Here is a 21,355-nt window from a genome sequence, read left to right on the forward strand (position 1 = left end):
AGAATGGGAAAGTGTCGAACCCACATGTACCTGGAACTGCCGATTCATTAAAAAAACGTTTCATAAAAATTGGTAAATGCCACACAACTCACACGAGTGGAGGTCTTGCAAGATACCACACCTCCACGTTGTATCATAAGTTTTCTCAAGGTAAAACAATACAGAAACAAAATGTTGTCGCTTGAGAAAAGCTTCCCTGATTGATGTTTCAAGTCGAATCAGGTGGTCCATGGCAGAGCACTGTATTTGGAGCCCACATTGAGTGGATGAGAAAAAGTTGTTTGATTTGAGGAACCAAACAAGACAAGCAATAACCATCCTCTCTAAGATCTTACAGAGACAGCTCACCAAAACAATTGGAAGGTAGTTCAAAGGAATCTTGAGATCCTTACATAGCTTAAAAAAGCTAAACAAAAATCCATCAAAATAATTTTTAAATTTTTAGTCTTTAATAATAGAGCATAAATGATAATAATAAACAGATTACAACAAATGGTTTCATTTTAAGTTTACATTTGAGTGTTACACAATGGCAAATTCTTTTACATTGAGCCTCTGAAGGTTAGATGTAGCTTCCATGGTAACTAAGAATCAACAAACGAACTTTAAATTCCACCATATTTTTTTTAGACAACTAAAAATAATAATTTAACAGTAAATTTTAATTACTTATCTCTGCTAGTACTGTTATGCATAGTTACTAACTAAATAAAGAAGCATTAAGTTTGTTAAAACATTACGAAAAACCTTATAAAATATTATTATTTATACAATATGTGAATTTTTAACCTAAAATGTATAATACTTACTTAAAATGTTTTTTACTGTTTATACACACAAAAATCAATCCTGAATCATTCATTAGTGTTACTTTATGTCTCAGCAGATTCAATAACCATGTTTTTAATAAATGACGTGGCAAGCAACATAACTAACAACACATATAAGTAGCCAAAATATTTAAAAACATTTTTATTTCAAGTTGTAGTGACTACACAAAGAAAATGGAACCAGTAACAAATACACCAAATAAGTATATATGGTGCCATATTATGATACACGTTATTTACATATTAAACACATCAGACATTATTTGTACTTATAATTCTAGTATCTTGCATATTATAATTTCAAATAATCAAATATTTGAACTTAGAAGTTAATTAGACGTTAATGGGTATTAAGTTTATGATATTTACCAAAAAGATTGACACACAATTTTGTTTCTTAACACAAATATATTTTAATATACACAGAACAATATAATTTATAATAATGATTATTATAAATAGTTATTTCAAATATTGGTTTATATACCACTGTTTTACAAACTTACAGACAATTATGAGTCTTGTATATCTGCTCTAGAACTGAATACTGTATCTACAATTCAGGTCCATGACAAGCAAGTTAATTCTGAGTTGATACTGTTACACCTTACTTAAGCTAGCTAGTTTGATTGGCCTCATGCCACTAATTTTTTACCTGTGAAGATATTTAATGTTGTAAAAATAATAACATTCAAGGTTAATTCAATGAAGTTGAATGGTTTGTAATGTTCAAAATATATATAAATCTTCCTGGTCAACTTCAGTAGTTTTCCAATCAATAAGTATTAACTACAATTATAGCTTCCAAAGCTTACAGTATAGTGACTGTAGCTGATGAATAATAATATCTCTTGTTAGCACACCTGTTTATGTGGTTTAAGGTGAGATTCTCAAACATTCAACAATGTTCAAAAACACGTAAACCGCATATTCTTGATTCTTGCACTTGAGAATCCTCTAGAAATTTAGAGAACAGGTGATACTTGTGCATATGTGTGTGTGTGTGTGTGTGTGTGTGTGTGTGTGTATATATATATATATACACACGCACATCACATGCATCAAACTGAAACACAGTAGGTAGGTATTAAAATAAATATATAATGGTAAATCCATTACACCTCCCTCCTTAGAGAATTAAAAATTAGCATTAGACAACTATTAGCTTAAATATTATATATTTTATTAACAATATAATACACTGTCAAAGAATTATTCAATTTCAAAAATCATGACAGTATATATAACACAATTAATACAACTAATATTATGATAACAAAATTACGTAGCATGTGAAAGTACTTAAACACGAATGTTATCTCTTTGGCTCAACACAATCGATAATCACATGACAGGTATTCTTTGAAAGCTAGAAAGAAATGTTTTATAATTTTGTTACATGTCTTGTTGACACCTAGGTGACCTCCCATGAGAAGTTCATGGGCAACTTTCAATATTTCAGAATGATGTGCTTTTGGAACTACAATTTGCTAAGCTACAGTCCAGCCATCTGAAGCTGGTACATTTGATGGTCTCCATTTTTTCATGAGCACACCATTTTTGAAAAAATAACCATTTGCTCATTTTCCAGTTTATCTTTTGGGAATGCATATATAAATAGTGATGAGATCTGCAGATCCTTTTCCTGCTCAGTGCTCAGCTTACTTCTTACAAACAGAGGTACACCAGTTAAACCAGATTCTTCACACCCATCACTGTCACCCACCAAATAATTGTCAGTAGGATGATTACTCAGAAGATCCCTGTCAGATCCAAAAAAATGTATGAAAAAAAATCTACAATATCATCCCATTAACAAATGTCTATTATTTGTTTTTGACTTTTTTTCTTCTTCTGAGCTCAAGTCACAGCACATGAGGGAAACACAGATTCACTTCAATAACATCATCCTTAAATGAAACAGTGATTGGTTCACTAACCACCTTCAGTTCAGCAAAAACTTTTCACCAACCAAATTGTTTCTCAACAGTTACAATACAAACTTAATTGGCAAAGTAGGTCTCACTCCAACCACAACTGGTTCTGAAACTAGGCCTAATGTTAAATAATTGTTATGAAAAGAAACATTAATAAAACCACAACTGATCCCGAAACTAGGTCTGATATTAAATAAATGCTATGAAATGAAACATTAATAAAACCACCCTTAATACCCTGCACAATAACAGACGCACAAGTGACAGAACTCTAATCTAAAGGAAATACATCTTCTAAGAATAATGACTGAGTAACCCCAGTTTCACGTAAAATACAAATGGGTATGGGACAAACAGTGTCAATTGTCAAATGCACAGAACCAACAGACATAAAAGGTCTAAATTCCTCTCTAACTACACCAACCTTTTTATCAGTGACCAAATCAACAATGTTTGAAAAACATATAAACCACATATTGTTAATTCTTGCTCTTGAGAATCTTCTACAAATTTAAAGAACAAACAGGACTTGTGCAATACACATTCAACAATATATGTCACATGCATAAAACTGAAACACACACACGTATTAAAATACACATATAATGGTAAATCCGTTACAACTAACAGACTGGTTATACTATGAAACAAAACAGTTTCTTAATTATATCAGTCAGACAACAATAAGTAACAACCTTGGAGATATGAAATTAAAGTACTAATACACAGATCATTAAGTTATTACGTATGCATATGTAAACTATGGCTAACATTGAGTAAAGAACTCCAAATATGAAACTGCACATTTAACATGTAACATTAGTCACCTAATCTTGAAATCAGCAGCATTCAAAAATAAATGTTCATATCGCTTTTCTGTCTTAACTTTGCATTCAACCCAACGCCACTTCCTTTCTAAACTCACCACCCGTTTGGTTTGATTTAGTTACTGATTAACTTGGCATTAATTAAAATGAAGTGATACAGTTTATCCCATCAGGTTGTTTCAATAGAAGATGATGCAGACAATCACAGTACCCTCTAGGATCCTACGTACTACAAGACTGATCAGTTCACCAAGAAACCTGGTTAGATCACTAAAATGTTACAATCTCTGAGAGTATTGTTATTTCTTTCTCCCTTGTAGGAAAGATCTGTTTTTTAAACACCACAATTTCTCCAAAGAGTAACAAACTATCAAATTTAAACCCAGGTAGTTTGCAATAAGCTTCATGCAAGTCATACGCAATCTAGAAGACCACCACAATGTATCTTTATCACAGTCATATCAACAGTTGTATATACAATAGGCAACACAATATGTCAAAACTTGAAAGTGAACTATTGATACTACCTCTTCTTCTCCAACAACTCAAGATTGTGTAAGCTCATTAATCATGGCCATTAGGGTGCGTCAAAAAACAAAAAGTTGTGACACTCAGTCGCTCGCTTATAATTTGATTCCATTCAATGAAAAAAATATGCTAGTGTAAAAATCAATCCAATACATTAATATTTAGGGGTTGCGCAATGCGCACAAAATAACAACGTGCTTCCGGAACCAAACGAAAAGTTGGCATTAGTGAAAGGCTAGCTTCGGGCTTTAGACAGAATCCAGATCAGTGACCGAAAAGCCGCGCAAATTTTGCTTCCTTTTGCAGCTCATATTGGACATAATATCGAGGATCTTACCATTAGCCCAAGTTCCATAAGGAGGAAACGAATTACTAACCGTACTCTTCTAGCAGCTGAATTGAAGGAAAGTTTTTCTCCAAATGTTCTTTTGACATTACATTGGGATGGTAAGCTGATGCCTGACTTGGTTGGCAGAGAGAAGATCGAATGTTTGGCAATTTTAGTTTCAGGTGAGGGTGTAGAGAAGATTCTTTCAGTGCCCAAGATTGATAGTGGGGATGCAAATTCAGTAGCTTCTGAGATCGGATCAGTTTTAGTAGAATGGAATGTAAAAGACAGAATTAAATCGCTTTGCTTTGACACCATGGCGACCAATACAGGATCCAAATCTGGCATCTGTCTGAGGATTGAAATGTTACTTGAACGTAAGCTCTTGCACCTTGCCTGTAGACATCACATTTTGGAGATTCTTCTGAGCCCTGTATTCTCTACTCTCATGATAGAAACATCAAAAAGTCCAGATATTACTTTGTTTTTAAACTTTAGAGATTGTTGGCCTAAAATTAATAAAACTAAGTACATAACAGCAGTAGAAGCAATGCCACTCCGAATACAGCCTTGGAAGGATGATATTATTCAATTTTGTCAGAATCTCCTTCAATCTCATCAACCATGGGACGATTATAAAGAGCTCTTGGAATTAGCTGTCATTTTTCTTGGATCTCTTCCACACGGACGTTGTTCAGTTTCTTTCCGTACTTCTGGTGTTGTACATCGTGCACGATGGATGGCTCGAGCAATATATTCTCTAAAAATTTGGATGTTCCAAGAGGAGTTTGGTAGACTGCAACCACAGTCTGCTTCATCTCGTGTTTCACTCAAAGCACATTTATGCAGCAAACTTAGCAATGTGTGTGTCTTTATAACTAAACATTACTTGCTATCATGGTTTACAGCTAAGGATGCTTCCGTGGCAGCTCGAAGGGACCTTACAATACTCAAGGAACTTGCATTGCATGAAAATCATATGATTAAGGAAGTTGGTACAAAGGCAATGAATCGGCATTTATGGTATTTATCTGAGGTTGCAGTTGGGCTTGCGCTCTATGATGACGGTGTAACGAATAGCGACAAACTCAAGATGGTCTCAAATATGAATACCGTGAAAGGATCTCCTAGGCCAACTCCACGTTTAACAGTTGATACTGCAAGCAATGCTGTTTCCAGAAAACTTCCAGATTTCTTTACCTCGGCAACGAAGAAAATTTTCTACCATCTAGATATTAGTAGCACATTTTTATCATTACCACCCAAAGAGTGGAGCGCCTCCGAAGAGTACAAACAAGGAAAGGACGGAGTAAAGAAACTTTTTGTGACAAATGATGCAGCTGAAAGAGGAGTAGCTTTAATTCAACAGTTTACAGCAAAGGGCCGCACCAAGAACGAAAATCAATTTCAGTATATGATAAGGCAAGATAAAACTTCAATGAAATAAATTTTTCTTTGAAGTTTTTATGTTTTTGCTAATTGTATAATCAATAAATATTAAATAATTTCTTTAAATAATTTAATTACCATTAACAATGTAATGCAGGGTAAATTTAAGGAAAATAGTGAACTTTGCATGACCCCTAAATCCTTTGTGATTGAAATGAAACTTTGTCTATGTTCTTTTCTCATGCAGTGGCACAACTGAGCAAAAAAATTGGGACATTATAATTTTTATCCTTTATCCGCTGATGCACCCTAATGGCCATACTAGAATAACTTGCAATGTGTTCCATTAATTAATATGATCAGTTTGATGGAAGAGCAGCTTGTTGTCAAGAACTGGTGTTCAATTTGGATTGAAGAATTGATCTTGTCATCAGAGATTGATCATCCACCTGTAATTGTACTTGTGGCCCACACAGAAACATTTCAACTTCATCTTTACAATTACAATTCCCATTCACATCATGCAAATGTTGTCACTACTTCATTTCCAGTCAACAGCGTCAGATGCACAGACTGGCATGAGCAATTTATGAACTTAAATACAAGTTAACACATAAGAAACATTTTACAGAGATGTATTAAAGGACTTCAAGGCTGCAGTTTCCTAATCAATTGAAAGAGTGGGTCTAGTATAAGAAACGTTCAATATGCCACAACGATAACTGGATTACCATACAACCTTGTACTGTACATTATTAAAGCCTTTACTGATAATATCAAATTGTCAGTTATCATTTTCAGAACAATATGTAGATCTTCTTCAACTACATCATGAACACATTTAAACATAATATTTAAAAACTAATGGTTTGCTGAAACTTTGTAGAATGGATGGCAACTGCCTGTTGTGGAGATGTAAGTGTAGAGGAAGACTTTCAGAATATTGGTTTGCTTTTTAACTTTTAATGAAAAGTGTATTATTCAAACAAGTCTATTTTATTTATCATGCTAAGAACAGAAACTAGTGTTAATGTACAACCAATATTCTAATATTTTATCAAAAACACAAATCAGTATATTTATTTTGTTGAGAAAATGTTGTTATTCAAATTTTTACTGAAAAACCAAAATTGGTGTTAAATAGGAAAGAATAAATAGGTACAACTGAAATAATTATAACTAAAAAATGCTTGTTAAGCACATGCTTTATACCTTATATTAAAAAACAATAAGTTAGTTCAAATTATAATACTACAAATATTTAAACAAAACAAATCATACACTAGCATGGCCTAATTTGGTTGAATGTTTGAAGAAGAAGTAAAGCTATTACTGTTTTTGTTTGTGTGTGTGTTTTTGCAGCATTTTAGGCAAAATATATTTTATTAGTATAACTATATTTTTAAAGTGAACTGAACTTACGATATAAAAATGACTTGCAGTTGTCTGGAAGACACTTTCCTTTTTCTGCTACATTTATATGTATATAAGAGCTTTGACAAAAAACATTGTTATTTCCTAACAAAAACAGAAGTTTAACAAATTTTAAAAGGACTTATGGCACTCACCTGTACTGCATGCATTGCTCTGTCAGCTCGGATAACACCTGCACTTTTATCTAAGATAACATTAATATTCTTTGGATATTTCAACATTGGAAATCTTCTCTCAAAGGTTTGGAATTCAAGTACTTCAGTGTGTTCTGGGCATAGTTTCATCATATTATCCAGAATCAATTCACTTTCACGGCAGGGAGGTCTACTTATACACAACAATCCGGTGTTTCTTAAAGAAAGATTTAAAATTAAAAACTGAGTTATTTTAAAATGACTTGACAATATAAAAAACAAGTCAGGAGATAAACACAGCACTTGCAAGTCACAGCAGAATGAAATGTCTCACAACAACATTTTAACATTGTTTGGCATTATGTACATGGTGTTATACCAATATAAAGTGACTGAGTTTTGGGAAGGGTATATGACACCCTTTTCTGACACAAAATATTCAAACACTTGGCCCATAAAGATGTGTTCAAGTTAAGAATTTACAAATTCCAAGGTGGTAATACCCTTTGAACTTATTGACATCGGAAAAGAAAAGAATATGGATCAAGTTTGAGATTCAGGACCATCTATAAACAGATCTACATAAAGATGTACCTAAGCCATGGTAAGAAAAGATCAGTGTCTTGTAACAAGTGAGAAAATATGACAAAGATGAGTGGTAAAACTGTCAACGTGCTCAAAGTAACATTATACAACATAATAAAGAAAGATCTCCATCTGGCAAAGTGACACAAGTCAGGAGCTCTCAAGTTACTCAACTGTCCATAGATCAAGCAACTGGAGGATAAAACAGGCATTCGTGTTGATACGTACAAAGATATTCTAGTCAAGCTACAAGATGCAGTGCCTGTAGATTTCTTTATGAGTAGAATATTCACATGGGTGCTAGAAACCATTATCTTCATATACTATATGGATTATGAAAATAAAAAAAAGTAGAAAGAAGTGTTGCACTTTGAACATGAAAGACTTATGTTAGAGCTTTCTGTAAAGAAAACTATGCTTCAGAGCTATTTTCAAGATGTCTGGTCAATGAACAGAGCATCACCAGATAAGTCACCTTAGACTGTAATGACATGGTGTAATTTAAAAATTGTTTTAACATATCACACTCAACTTGTGTAAATGGTTCACAAAACTTTCATAAGAAGATATTCTCACTATAAAAAATTATATTTTCATGTTATTTAAAAGAATGCAGTCTTACAATATTAATGATTCTCCTGATTTTTTTTCTATCTCTTTCCACATCTGAAAAGCATCTGGCATAATGTTGTTGAAATGTTTCTCCGAGTATGCTGAACGAATTATTCGACTGTGCCCATGGGAGCTGCCTCGACTGTGTGGAATAGGAAACTAAATAAAGAGAAAAGTATAGAAAAATAAAAATTACAATAGCAACAAGTGTTGCATGTTCAATCACATAATATAATGTAAGTACTGAACAGCACTGAATGTACTGAAGATAATGCATTATAAAATATAACTATTTTACATTCTTACAACCCAAAACAAATCTCAATTACACAGGTATGGCAAAGAGTCACTGATGCATAATATTAACCTGCTAGAATATAAAATAAGAACCTTATATCTTTTTATTTTGCTGAGATTAGGATTATGTACTGAATCAAACGTAGTGGCCCCATTCATCTCTTTTCAGTTTTTGGAAATGGTCTCTCATTTATACTTACTTCAGTATATAACATGTGAATGACCAATTGACAACTTAGTATGTTCCCTCATGGGTTTTCGCTGCTATTTTGATCTCTGAAAAACAAGATTTAAAGATGGCAGGTTGTGTCTTTAGTCTGCTTGAAATTTCATATTTCTTTAAATTAAAATACATCTTAGTTCCTAAGCTTAATAAATTATAGTGAAATTCTATGGTATCAATATAGTTATATATGATTTTTTGGTTATTCAAATGTATATATATAAAGCCTTGACAAATGTGTTTGATATCCTTTAGAATTTGCTATTTAGGTTGAAGCAAAGTACATGTACATCCAAGATTGGTTGGAGTTTAATGGCACAAACCAATGAGGCTTTCTTTACCAAACAGTTGGTAAAAGAGCAAATTGTTTTACTTCCTGAAGAAATGAAATAATTCCCAAAAAATGTTAAAAAACAGTAAATTTTGCAACAAATATACAATAGTTCAAAGTAAACCAGGTAAATACAGTGTGTGCTAAAATATGGGATTTCAGTTTTCTTTTTCTTTTTTGGTGGTTTTGTTGAAATCCCAGAAAAAAGTAACACCGAAATTGAACTAAAAACAACCAATAGCCCATAAAAGCTTAAAACACTCATGATTAAATATGTCACTGTAAGTAATGATAATATCCAAAGTAAATGATACATTCTGAGTGTAAACATGTCTAACATGAAAGTAAAATCTGTGCTATTGTAACATGAGTGTCACAAAGGCCACACTATAGTGCATCAGTGCCACATAAAAGAAAACAATGAGTTAAAAATCTATATCCAATGCAGAGCCTTGTAAAAACAACTTTCTCCTTACAACACATGCCAAAACTAGACAGCCAAAAAGCAATAGTAAGTTTGATCTGGAAAAGCTTGTTGGGATATTTTTCACCTCAAGCTGAGTGCCATCTAGCATGAAGCCAAGCCTTGATCACAGGAGAGTAGTCCATATATGGAAGAGACCTAGTTGTAATGGCACAAGAGCAGACAGATTTGGTTGCAGTGTTAACAAACTCATTCTCCCAAATGTCAACATGACTGGGGCAGGCATTTCAAAATGTCAAGAACAGAATAGATAGTCACATGAAGTCATTCCAGGGACTGCAGACAGCTAAGAAAAACTGTGTAAGCAGTACACTCAAAGCACTGGGTAGTTGCTACATGATCCAGAGCAGGACAGACAGCATATATCTTGGCAGTGAACACAAACTGTAAAGAGAAGTCTGTGCACAACCAATGAGCCGTGATAAAGCATGGCAGAGCCCACAGAGGTACCTGACTTTGAACCATCTATGTAAATAGCTATGAAGGGATGGTTCAAGAAATGTTTGCCAAAGAGAAGGTGGTACTTACAGTCTGTAGTATCCTCCTTTTTCAGGTGTCTCAGAAAAAGATCACTTGTGGGAATGATAACATGCCATAGAAAAATGGGCTGAATATGAGACTTGGAAATACTGTCCAGAGTCAAATCCAAGTCAGTTATGTGTGCCTAGATATGAAGGCCAAAAGGTGGAATAATGGTTCGTCTTTTCCTAAATAGCTGATCAACAAGAACAGAAAACACAAGCTCAAGTGGGGTGTTGTGGCAAGAAACATAGTTTAGCAGTGTATGCAGGGAGAGTTGCAAATGTCAAAGACAGAGAGGTGGTTCATGGGACTCACTGTACAAACTCTAGACCACTGAAATGTATAATACACCCATGCAGAGCTGGAGCCCCTGATGGTGAATGGGATCCAGCATTTTAAGTGTCAAAGGCCTAATTGAACAGTGGACAAGAGACCTTATGAGGGCATGATAGATCTTTAGCATAGAGAATTGATCTGCTCCCCAAGAGGTGGAAAAGAGGACTTAGATGTTCAGTGCTCTGGTACACCTAAGAGGAAGCTGCTTGATGTGTGGAATAAAAGTCAGCTTGTGATCAAAACCAAGACCTAAGAACTTTGTTTCTGGCATCACAGGAAAAACATCATCACCAAGCTGAAGCTCAGGATCAGAATGCAATCCTTACTTGCATCAAAGTGCATTCAAACGGTTTTTAAAGAAGAAAAAGAAAAACTGTGTGATTGTTCAATGCACGATACAAATGAGGGCAGTTTGCAACTGCCAATCAATAAACCTCATGTTTAATGATCAACATGAAATGTGGAAATCATCGAAGAATACGCTGTTTGCAACAGTCAAAGGAAGATGACAAGTGATGTTGTTGATCTTAATACTCAAAAATGTAACACTCACGAGAGCCTTAAGGGACTTTAAGTTCCTATGAGAACAAACAAGAAAGTGTGGAATTCACACAGACCTGGAATTGACTGTTGAATAATAAAAATTATAAATAGAAATGGACAAATGGCCATACAATCCATAAAAGTGAAGAATCTTGTAAAATTCTGTATCTCCATGTCATATCATAAGCCTTTTCAAGATCAAGAGAGATACAAACTAGATGTTCTCTCTTACAAAATCAATATTTCAAATAAAATTTGGTGATGCATAGTAGAGCTCTGTCATCGAAACCCACACTGAGTCCGCCAGAGAAGGTTGATTCTGAGAACCAATCAAGATGAATATCAACCATCCTCTCCAAGACTTCACAAAGTCAGCTTGTCAAAGCAATACATCAACAGAATATTGGAATCTTGGCATCCTTCCTAGGCTTAGAAAATGGTTGTATAATATTTCAGCCACAAGCATGAAGAAAGACATTCCCTGTCAAATCTGGTTGAAAACAATCAGAAGAATTGCAAGAGAAGCAGAAGATAAATGGTGCAGTATCTCATAATGAATATTGTCAAGTCCAACTCATGTATTGCCAGTCCAATGAAGGACAATCTTCAGTTACACCATGATGAATGGGCAATTGTTGTTAGAGAGATCCACCTCTCAAAAGGAAAATGTTAATCTCCTGGCCCAAGTCTTGATGGCTGTGGAGGAAGCAAAAAAGCTTTATGAAGCTATGATGGTTATACTTTTATTCTAGGTGGTTTTTTGCATAAAAAGGTAAAAGTGTCCATGCATCCACCCACATGGACAAGTAACAATACCTTCATTGTCCCATAGTATAGGTGCAAAATTTCAATTTTCAAAATTATTTCTCTTGAAGCAATTGTGGTCACGCACATGAGTGCACATGTGAGTGTCTGTCTACAAGAGATTTCTATTTGTAATATAAGGTATCACTTCTTTTCTGTGTTTTTTCACTAGCTTGCCTCATTAGCAAGATGCACACCCACATGGATAAGTAATACCCATGTGCACACCCTTAGTATGGGTGCAAAATTTCAGGTGTTTAGTTCTTTCCTCTCAGAGCTATAGTGGTCACACTACTTCAATACTGTCTTTCCCAACCTCTCCTCAATAAAAGATCGACATGTGTGCACACACATAGATAAATAATAAATATCCAGGTGTACACTATCAGAATCCACTCAGTACATATGCAAAATATCAGGTTTCCAGGTTCTTTTCTCTTGCAATTATGGTGGTTGTGTAAACACAGATATGCCTTTTCATTATTATAGACTAGCAAAAGTACCTTGCTTCTCTAGGGATATTTGGTTGATATATTCTAGATAACTATGTCAGTGTGTATATTTTGGACCTGCTGTACATTAAAATAAAAACCAATAATATTTTAAATATTTTTTATTTCCCAGAAACATAAAAAAGCCATAAAGAATGTACAGTAAATTAAGAATTATTTATTATCAAAGAACTTTACCATTGTGTTAAATATTTCACATTTGTACTTAATATAACAAATTTATATCATAATTTATATGAATCTTTTGGAATTTTTTACATCTGCTATGCTTCAAGTTAAATAATATTGGCTGTTTTCCCAAATAAATCACAGACACCCATACAGACATACCATATAATAATAATACTACAATTAAAGTAGTAGTTACATATATCACAAATGATAGATATAAATCACAGACAAAGACATGCATGCATACTGTGCATGCTCATATTTCTAAAGTTTCTATTTTCTTTCCTCTTAAAGCTATGGCAATCATATTTCTTTCCTATGTCTTTTTTCATATAAAAATGATGCACATGAACATGAGCAATAATACCCAGGCACACACCCTCAGGATTCATATAGTATTGGTGTAAAATTTCAGGCAAGTTTTTTTATGTGGATTTTCACATGCTTACCTTATAAAAAAAAAAATGTGCACAAATGTGGAAAGTAGTAATACCCATGTGTACAACATCTAGGTCCATTTAGTATGTGTGCAAAATTTAAGGTTTTTAGGTTCTTTCTCTTGTGGTTATGGCAGTTATACAGACCTACAGACACACTTTTTTATTATTATACATAAGAACAATGAGAACAGGGAAATCAGTGATACACCACCAATCCAGATACTGTTCCCATTGAAGATAATGTAAAAGAAATTTCATTAGTCATTCTCATACGTGATTGACACATTGCAAACACTCAGCACTTGTACAATTCTTTAATTGCCATATTCAACTTGACAGTAGTCAGATGCAAGAAATAGCACTCTGAATGAAAGAGTAAAATGCATCTTGTGCATCACATACATAAAATATACATAGAACCTCTGTGACCCATCTTTCTTTTTTCCTGATTACTAGAGTTAATAACTGGAAGTTTTCCTGATGTTTATATAATCCCAACTTCCCTTACACTGGCTGCATGTTTAGTAGTCTATAAACTTGTGTGTGATTTCTCTAATATCCTATGTTTTTTTGGTGTTCACATGATGACAGGCTAAATCTGTTTCATACAAGCAGCCACCCTGTCCACAAATCATTAATACACCCTACAAACAACTTATCCATGTCTTTTAATAATGTGAAAGGTGTTATGCAAGTCCAGTTTTTATTTTCAAAAGTGGACAGCATCAAATAACTGGGATATCTTCAATTTAAGTTTTCCCATAGGATATTATGTGGTTTTATATACTACTAATTAAATCTAAAGGTTGTCCAATAACTTTAGAAATCTTTCATAAATCACACTGAATTAACTGTTAAACACAAAAACACTTGGTTTGTTGTCTGTTCAAGAATAAGGTTTAAAGTTTACTAACTTAAAAAGAACTCATAGTTGAGAAGTTGGGAGTGGAAGGGAACATAAATATACTCCACCCTTGACTCTGGTTTCACTACCTCTGTACCATGTGTTCCATTTCAGTATTTCTAAGAGTTTATTTCAGGTGTTTTGTATTAATTTTCTTTCATTTTCATGTTTCTATATTATATTAAAAGATAGTTAAAGCTTATATATATATATTCACTGCTAATGCAAAATGTTATTGTCTTTGTAAGTAGAGGTTTCGTATCTATCTGCTTTCTTATATCTTACTTAAGTAAAGGCTCAATTTCCTAAGGTTTTTCATGTTATCTAGGGTATGACTGTATTGTACTATATTCTATCTAGGGGTTCAGTTTATATTTTTAATTTTTATTAAATTGGTTTATTTATGAGAGTACTTACTCTCATGAGCACTGTTGGTGTATATTGTTGTGCTAGTAAGTTTTGTGAATATTTTTTCTATCCAATGCACTATTATGTTGCATATCCCATGGCATATTTTCATTCTCATCTACTTTAACTGAATCATAATTTTGAAACTTGAATATTCCTTCATAACAAGACTAAGATTAAAATAAAAGTGTTGTGATCTACAAATATTACATGTCACATTCTCACGTAACATACATTTAGTTGGTACTGTAAAAGTGGTTCTTTGGTACCTTTAGGCTGATTTGCTTCCAGCTCTAAAAGTAGCACCACCATGACAATTTAGTCTCATTTGCATTTTGTCCTCACAGTTAATGTTTCTTCTATTAAGTGACTGTGAATTTGGTTCATTTTTAAAGATAATATTTTGAACACAGTTCAGTTGAAACAGTTCAATTACAATTTAAATGGTCAACAAGTGCAGTTTTTTTAACATTTTAAATTATGTTTTGAAATTATATCCCCAGTTTCAAACTAATATTTCTGTCACAGCTAATGGTTAGATATTATTTTCAAAGTAACATTTATTAAGAAAAGTGTTTTCTTTGCTTTGTGTTCACATAAAGTCTAGTATTTTGCAGTCAGAAAATAACAAGTCAACTACAATTGTCTTACAAACCAGATTCACAAGATCCTTGTTGTTTTGGTAATCTGAAGACTATCTACTTCATGATTTTAACAAAATCTGCAAAAATGCCCAAAATATTCATATACAATTAATATTTATATATTGATTTCAGCTATTATTACAGTATTCATATTGATTCATTTCTTGTAGCTGTTTGTTCTTTTCATTAGAAGCTTTAAATATTCATTCAGTAACTTCTGCATGGAATTTATTTAAAATTCATAAACAAAAAAGCTTGTTTACTTTAAATCAGTCCTGGAACTTATTTCTTTCACTACTATGACATCATCTGGGCTAATAGTACAAACTTTATTGCAAAAATGTCTAAATCCTTCCAGTATGCACAATAAATTATTCCAAATAAGTAAAAAAATATCACTGAAACTTCTACTAAAACTCATGATTCAAACAAAGAGAAACAAATAAAGCAAAAATGTGCCACAAGCATGAAGAATACTGACTTGTGTTTATTTTTATTCATGTAATAGAAGCAGTTAGCATAAACACAGCACAGACATTCCTCCCTCCAAATATAAATCATATAAATAAGATTTTGTTAATACAACTACTTCTGGTTCTATTCTACATCTGAGGTATTTGGTAATGGCCTTGACACAGACTCTCCTTCTTCAAGCTTCTTCTAATAATATTCAACTTGATTTAAGTAACATCTGCCCTTTTCACATACCTTCACACCTCTCTATTACCATACTCCTACTTCCACCCATTTGTCACTCATCTTGACCAGTTTAACTTCTGTTACATGTTTTCTTGTTCTCAAAAACTACACACTACTTCATTACTACATTACTCAAGAACTGTGCTTTACCAGCTAAATGGTCCCCTTTCTTGTTGAATGATATACCGTTGTAACCTGGATTATAGGTTATTATGAAATATGCTTTCATTATGATCCCATCATGATCCTCACTATTACTGGTCAATATTATTCATGTACTACTCACTGTTTAAATTCTGTATATTCATCCCTCCACACATCCAAGGTTTTCTGCTCATGTAGTCCTATCTTTTCCAACCATTATCAACACCTGTATCTGTTTCACAAATTCATCTATATTAACCAATCCTCACCTTTCTCTCCACATCATAATGCCAACCTTCATTACATTTAATGGCTTGGATCTACCTGATAATATTAATGTTCTCTGGTGGCTATATCTCCTCTATATGTTTGTTGGCCCCAATAATTCATGACTTGACTGATTTCAATCTCCTCATTACTGTTTTGTCTGCTGTCTTTCTCCAGTGTTGATAGGTGCTTGTAACTGCTCCAGTAGCTCTTGTCTTTCAGCAATGATGCTCAAACCAAACCAAAAAGATTTTGAGTTGCTATCTGGTTGCCATTCTCAAAATGCATATATGTTAGATACAACAACAAAAAAAAAGGTCCATGCAGTTATGAATATTGTGTAATAACTGAATGTAATAAATGTATATAATAAACCCAAATATAAAAAAACAAACACCGTTGTGGCTCAGTGGCAATGTATGAAAGCTCACACCAATAAAAATCAAGTTTTGACACTTATGGTGGGCACAATAGAAATACCCTACTGTATAGGTTTATGCTTAACAAACAAACAAACAGAGAGCATGGAATAGTAATAACTGACTTGTAAACATTTTAACAAGATATGATAAAACATTTGTTTTTACAAAGGTTAGATATTTAGCATTATCTGATATACATTGTGTATGTGCATGTAATAGGTACATGTGAAATTGTCTAATTTCATCTTTATGTTTTATAAAACATATAGAGGGTTAATAACCTTTGTAAATATGATTTGTAAATAGCAAAGTTATCAATAGCACAATACATTATTATGCAAAAGAAAACTGAACAAATAATACAGTAGCCTAATATTCTGTACTTGTTTTAACAGAACAATACACCTTACTTTTGTGCTACCATAAAGTTATCATTGTATGATTATACAGCATTTTTCAAAATATCATGTATTACTTCACACAACTTCTTTCACACTGTCTGCTTCTTCTTCATCTTCTCAGGTCACATAAGCCACACAGTGTTAATCATAATCACACTGAATTCTGTCCAGATAAAACCATGGTTACAAGTTTTTTTTAACTTCCAATTATCCTTTTACCACATTTACTGCATGCTTAAGATCACAGTCTTATTGAGAAATAAATCTTGATTAAAAAGGTTTTACTCTTGATGAAATGATATGACAGATAAGAATCTGATGTTACTTGTTAGCAGTCAGATGCTATCAATTCTGTACAGTTCTCTAATACCACTGTTAAATATGCAAACTATATTATCAATTACAAATGTTGTTCAATGGAGAATATTACACAAAAAAATTAGCACTGATGAATCAGTGGTACCATACTTTAAACAAAACAGTGCCAAAATGGTCAAAGATAAATCAATGTACTTTGGCTATAAAATCTGGAAACCATACAACAATAATTAAAAATTTACTTTAGAAATACCTGAAAAATCAAAAACACAGAGATGTTATACAACTGTTCAATGCAGTAGGGAAACATCTTCACCAAAACACAACCACAATAACAGGTATAAAGCAATTGGAATTACTGATGTAAGTGGAACAGGAGGAAGAACAAAAGTGATGATCTATATCAAAGAACTAAAGAATAAATATTGTATCAGTTTTCACTTTTGCTGCAATGGTGAAAATTAAGTAACTGGAAAGAAAATTCCATTATATATATGTTACCATTAATTCACTCACATATGAATGAGTTTATACTGGAGAAGTATAAAGTTACAGAACAAACCAGGTCAAAGTAAAACAGTCAAATTCAATTCATTTTTATAATGGTAGGATGGAAAGGGTAGATTTTGTTGTTGCTTTCTAGCTATGTATAGAACCATAAATTGGTAGGGGACATCATTGGCCCATTTGCTGAATTTGTCTGTAAATGCAACAAGGAGATGTTATCATAATTTTTCATCCTAAAGAGAAGAAAGTTAACCATCTTGAATTTAGAAGAAATACTGCTTTAGGTCTGATGAAGATTCATCCATAAACCAATTTCATGCAATTTCATGATAAAAAACCATTAACCAACACACTATGCTCAAAATAGATGTGTGGTGTGTTAGAAAATATAGTATTAGTGTGTAAAACATTTTAATTATGCTTTTATTACAGCTGAGAAACCCTACATTTTAGGATTTATCATTGCAAATAATAATGCTTAGAAGTATTTGAAATTATTATTGAAAAATAATAATTTTGTTGTTGTTGTAAGGCCAATGATTTCTATCAAATAATCAGTTTTAAGTCTTATTTAATGTTTTCTTATAAAATTATAAAAAAGAAAATGACTTTTTTATTTGGTGATTTCTGTATCCTTTGACTGTTAAAAACTAATTCATTTTTGGGGGCAGTCAGTTCAATGTTAATCATAAAGATATAAAAAAATATGTTAACTCTATAATAAAACTATTCAAAAGTTGAGTATGTTTCAATTCAAATAACGAAAGAGTTAAACGGCTGAAAGTACAAATTTCAGATTTTTTTTAACTTTAAGATTGTTGTACAAGATCAAGTCTTACTATTTGACATAAAACATTGCATTCAAATAAATCTATTACTATTACGTACAAAAAAGCTGTTTCAAAATTGTATGTATATTTTTATATCTTACCTGCTCTAGAAGTAAAACCTTCTTGCCTTGAGATGATAAAAACCATGAGGTGCATGAACCCATAATCCCTGCACCTATAACAATAACGTCATAGTCAACTCCATCAGACCCTTCACCGTCGAAGTCACCTTTTTCCCGCAATGGGAGATAGGTTCGAAGCATAGAAGCCATTCTTCTACATCAACCTTTCGCAGTGAACTACCGTCAGCCTAAATAACATAATGATTTGTATATAATCCATGAAAATATATTTCATAAAATCAAAAAGTTACAAACTAAAACTTTTTTACAAATACTAAGTTCTAAAACATTACAATGTTTATATATTAGAGAAAAAATTAAAACAATGTAGTTATGTGAACGTTAAATACGTCAATTCCCTGCGTACAGCGAAAATAACAATAACACGTATTGGGCAAGTGTACACAATCGAGCGTAGGACGTAAAGGATGGTTATCGTTTATCACTAAATTTGTATGTATATTTATCAGTATCCTCCTTAATATACTCTCTTTGTTTGAATGGCAGGACAATACATTGCATTCGATTACACATGCTGAAGCCATAGGACACAAGATATTATTTCTGCGCTGAAAGGAGGTCAAATTTGTAGTAATATTAATAACGCACAACAAAAAATAAGAAGTGTTACACAACAAAAGACGCTTAAAATTACACTTCGCAAAAACAGCAGTTTGGACTTAAATACTTGTATATCAAGTGAAGCAAATATTCTGCACGTCACTCAACTGAAAGAAATTCCCAACAATAACCAGCGTTCAATACAGTATATATTATCTATGTTTAAATATATAAAACAGAAACAACCGCTGCATAATTCATTACGAATACTTACTTTGTATCTAATCAAATAAATGTGCTTCGTGTTCACGCTGTCAGTTTATTCTCATTTTCAAGGCTTAAAATATCATATGACACAAACGAGTATAAGTAAATGGCCTTGGAGCATAACAAGTGATAATCGTTTACTGGGCTAAAAAAGAAAGAAAAAATGTTATTCGATTCGTTGAACTTTGACAAATCTGTTAAAATGATGAAACACCGTACGCTATGTTTAGGAAAGTTTTAAAAACAATTGGATAGCTTTTCTCCAGTCAACTCCCGAGAAATGTTGTTTTTGGCACAAAGTTACACAATGGGCTAACTGTGCCCTGCTCACCACTTGTATCGAAACCTGATTTTTAGCGTTGTTAGTCCGCAGACACACCTCTACACACCAGGTTGGCTCATAGAATACAACAAGAGTTATCCAATGGTATATGTGTTATTTACTCTTAATTATCAGCTCCATCTAGACTCTCATCGTAGATTGCTTATGAGAAACGGAATTCCCCGAAATCCTTACGACTCGATGAAAGTGTAAATCGATTGATAGATTGGGCGTCACATTTATTTTGAACTTTATTAGCAATACTACATGTTGTAATATTAAAAGAGCAAAAGCGAAATGTTCAAGTGAAAGAGATGGTAAATCAAATAAGAAACAATAAATGGGTAAGTAAATTCACAAAAGGTGATAACGCCCTAGCAAACATACGCTTATACTTCAGAACGAGCATAAGGTTGAAGTACAAGATTACGAAAGTAACATTATTATTTTTTTGAAAATTAAATGGAAAAATACATTCAACTTTTGAAAGGAGTATCATAACAGGTTTACTGTTGTACGTTTAATTTTGTGCCTGTATTTGTTACAGTGAAGTTTTCTTTTATGCGTGAGCCGTATATTATTGGCTGTGTATTGTGCAAGTCCCGCTTGTTCTAGGAATTTGTAGAAGATTTTTGAAAGTTAGAAACAACATTTATTTAGGAAAACTCGCTAGAATATTGTTGAAGTAATGAAAAAATCGCATGATTCTCATAAAAGCGACTAGTCGAGAGACAGTAAAGAATATTATTGGGCAGCTACAGTCATTATGCTATAAGCCTAGAAAGATATAATTGCGATTAACGTCTATTGTTTGTTGGGTTTTTTTAAATTTCGCCCAAAGCTATTCGAGGGCTATCTGCTCTAGCCGTCCCTAATTTAGCAATGTAAGACAAGAGGGAAGGCAGCTTGTCATCACCGCCCACCACCAACTCTTGGGCTAATCTTTTACAACGAATAGTGGGATTGACCGTACCTTATAACGCCCCCACGGCTGAAAGGGTAAGCATGTTTGGTGTGACAGGGATTCGAAACCGCGAGCCTCAGATTACGAGTCGAGTGCCTTAACCCGTCTTGCCATGCAGAGCCTGTTTGTATATTAAAATATATTTGTGTTAAAAAAACAAATTGTGTGTATGAATGTTGTTGGTTTGTTTGAAATAATAATCAGTGATGCCGAGAAAACCCACTTGTAGAGAAAAATATATATGTAAAAACGGCTTGTTTGTGTTGAGAAAAATTTTTACGTAGAGGAGCGAACAACGTTTTGATCTT

General features: G+C 33.0%; 1 protein-coding gene across 5 annotated transcripts in view; it reads right to left on the bottom strand.

Moving 5' to 3' along the window:
- The window catches only part of LOC143240144 (peroxisomal sarcosine oxidase-like), a 43,644-nt gene extending 23,440 nt beyond the window's left edge, over positions 1 to 20,204 (bottom strand). Inside the window, exons 1-5 of one of the 5 annotated variants that reach the window (XM_076482089.1) lie at positions 20,093 to 20,201; positions 19,769 to 19,906; positions 18,913 to 19,121; positions 8,615 to 8,763; positions 7,408 to 7,624 (exon numbers count right to left, since the gene is read on the bottom strand). In XM_076482089.1, coding sequence (XP_076338204.1) covers positions 7,408 to 7,624; positions 8,615 to 8,763; positions 18,913 to 19,083 — 537 coding nt within the window. In that variant the 5' untranslated portion in view covers positions 19,084 to 19,121; positions 19,769 to 19,906; positions 20,093 to 20,201. Of the gene's footprint in view, positions 1 to 7,407; positions 7,625 to 8,614; positions 8,764 to 17,727; positions 17,886 to 18,912; positions 19,122 to 19,283; positions 19,441 to 19,768 lie in introns of those variants that run through there. The other 4 variants (XM_076482092.1, XM_076482088.1, XM_076482090.1 and 1 more) reach the window with 4 other exon arrangements.
- Between the last annotated feature and the right edge of the window lie 1,151 nt (positions 20,205 to 21,355).

This window comes from Tachypleus tridentatus, chromosome 13 (assembly GCF_004210375.1).
Source record: "Tachypleus tridentatus isolate NWPU-2018 chromosome 13, ASM421037v1, whole genome shotgun sequence".
NCBI lineage: Eukaryota > Metazoa > Arthropoda > Merostomata > Xiphosura > Limulidae > Tachypleus > Tachypleus tridentatus.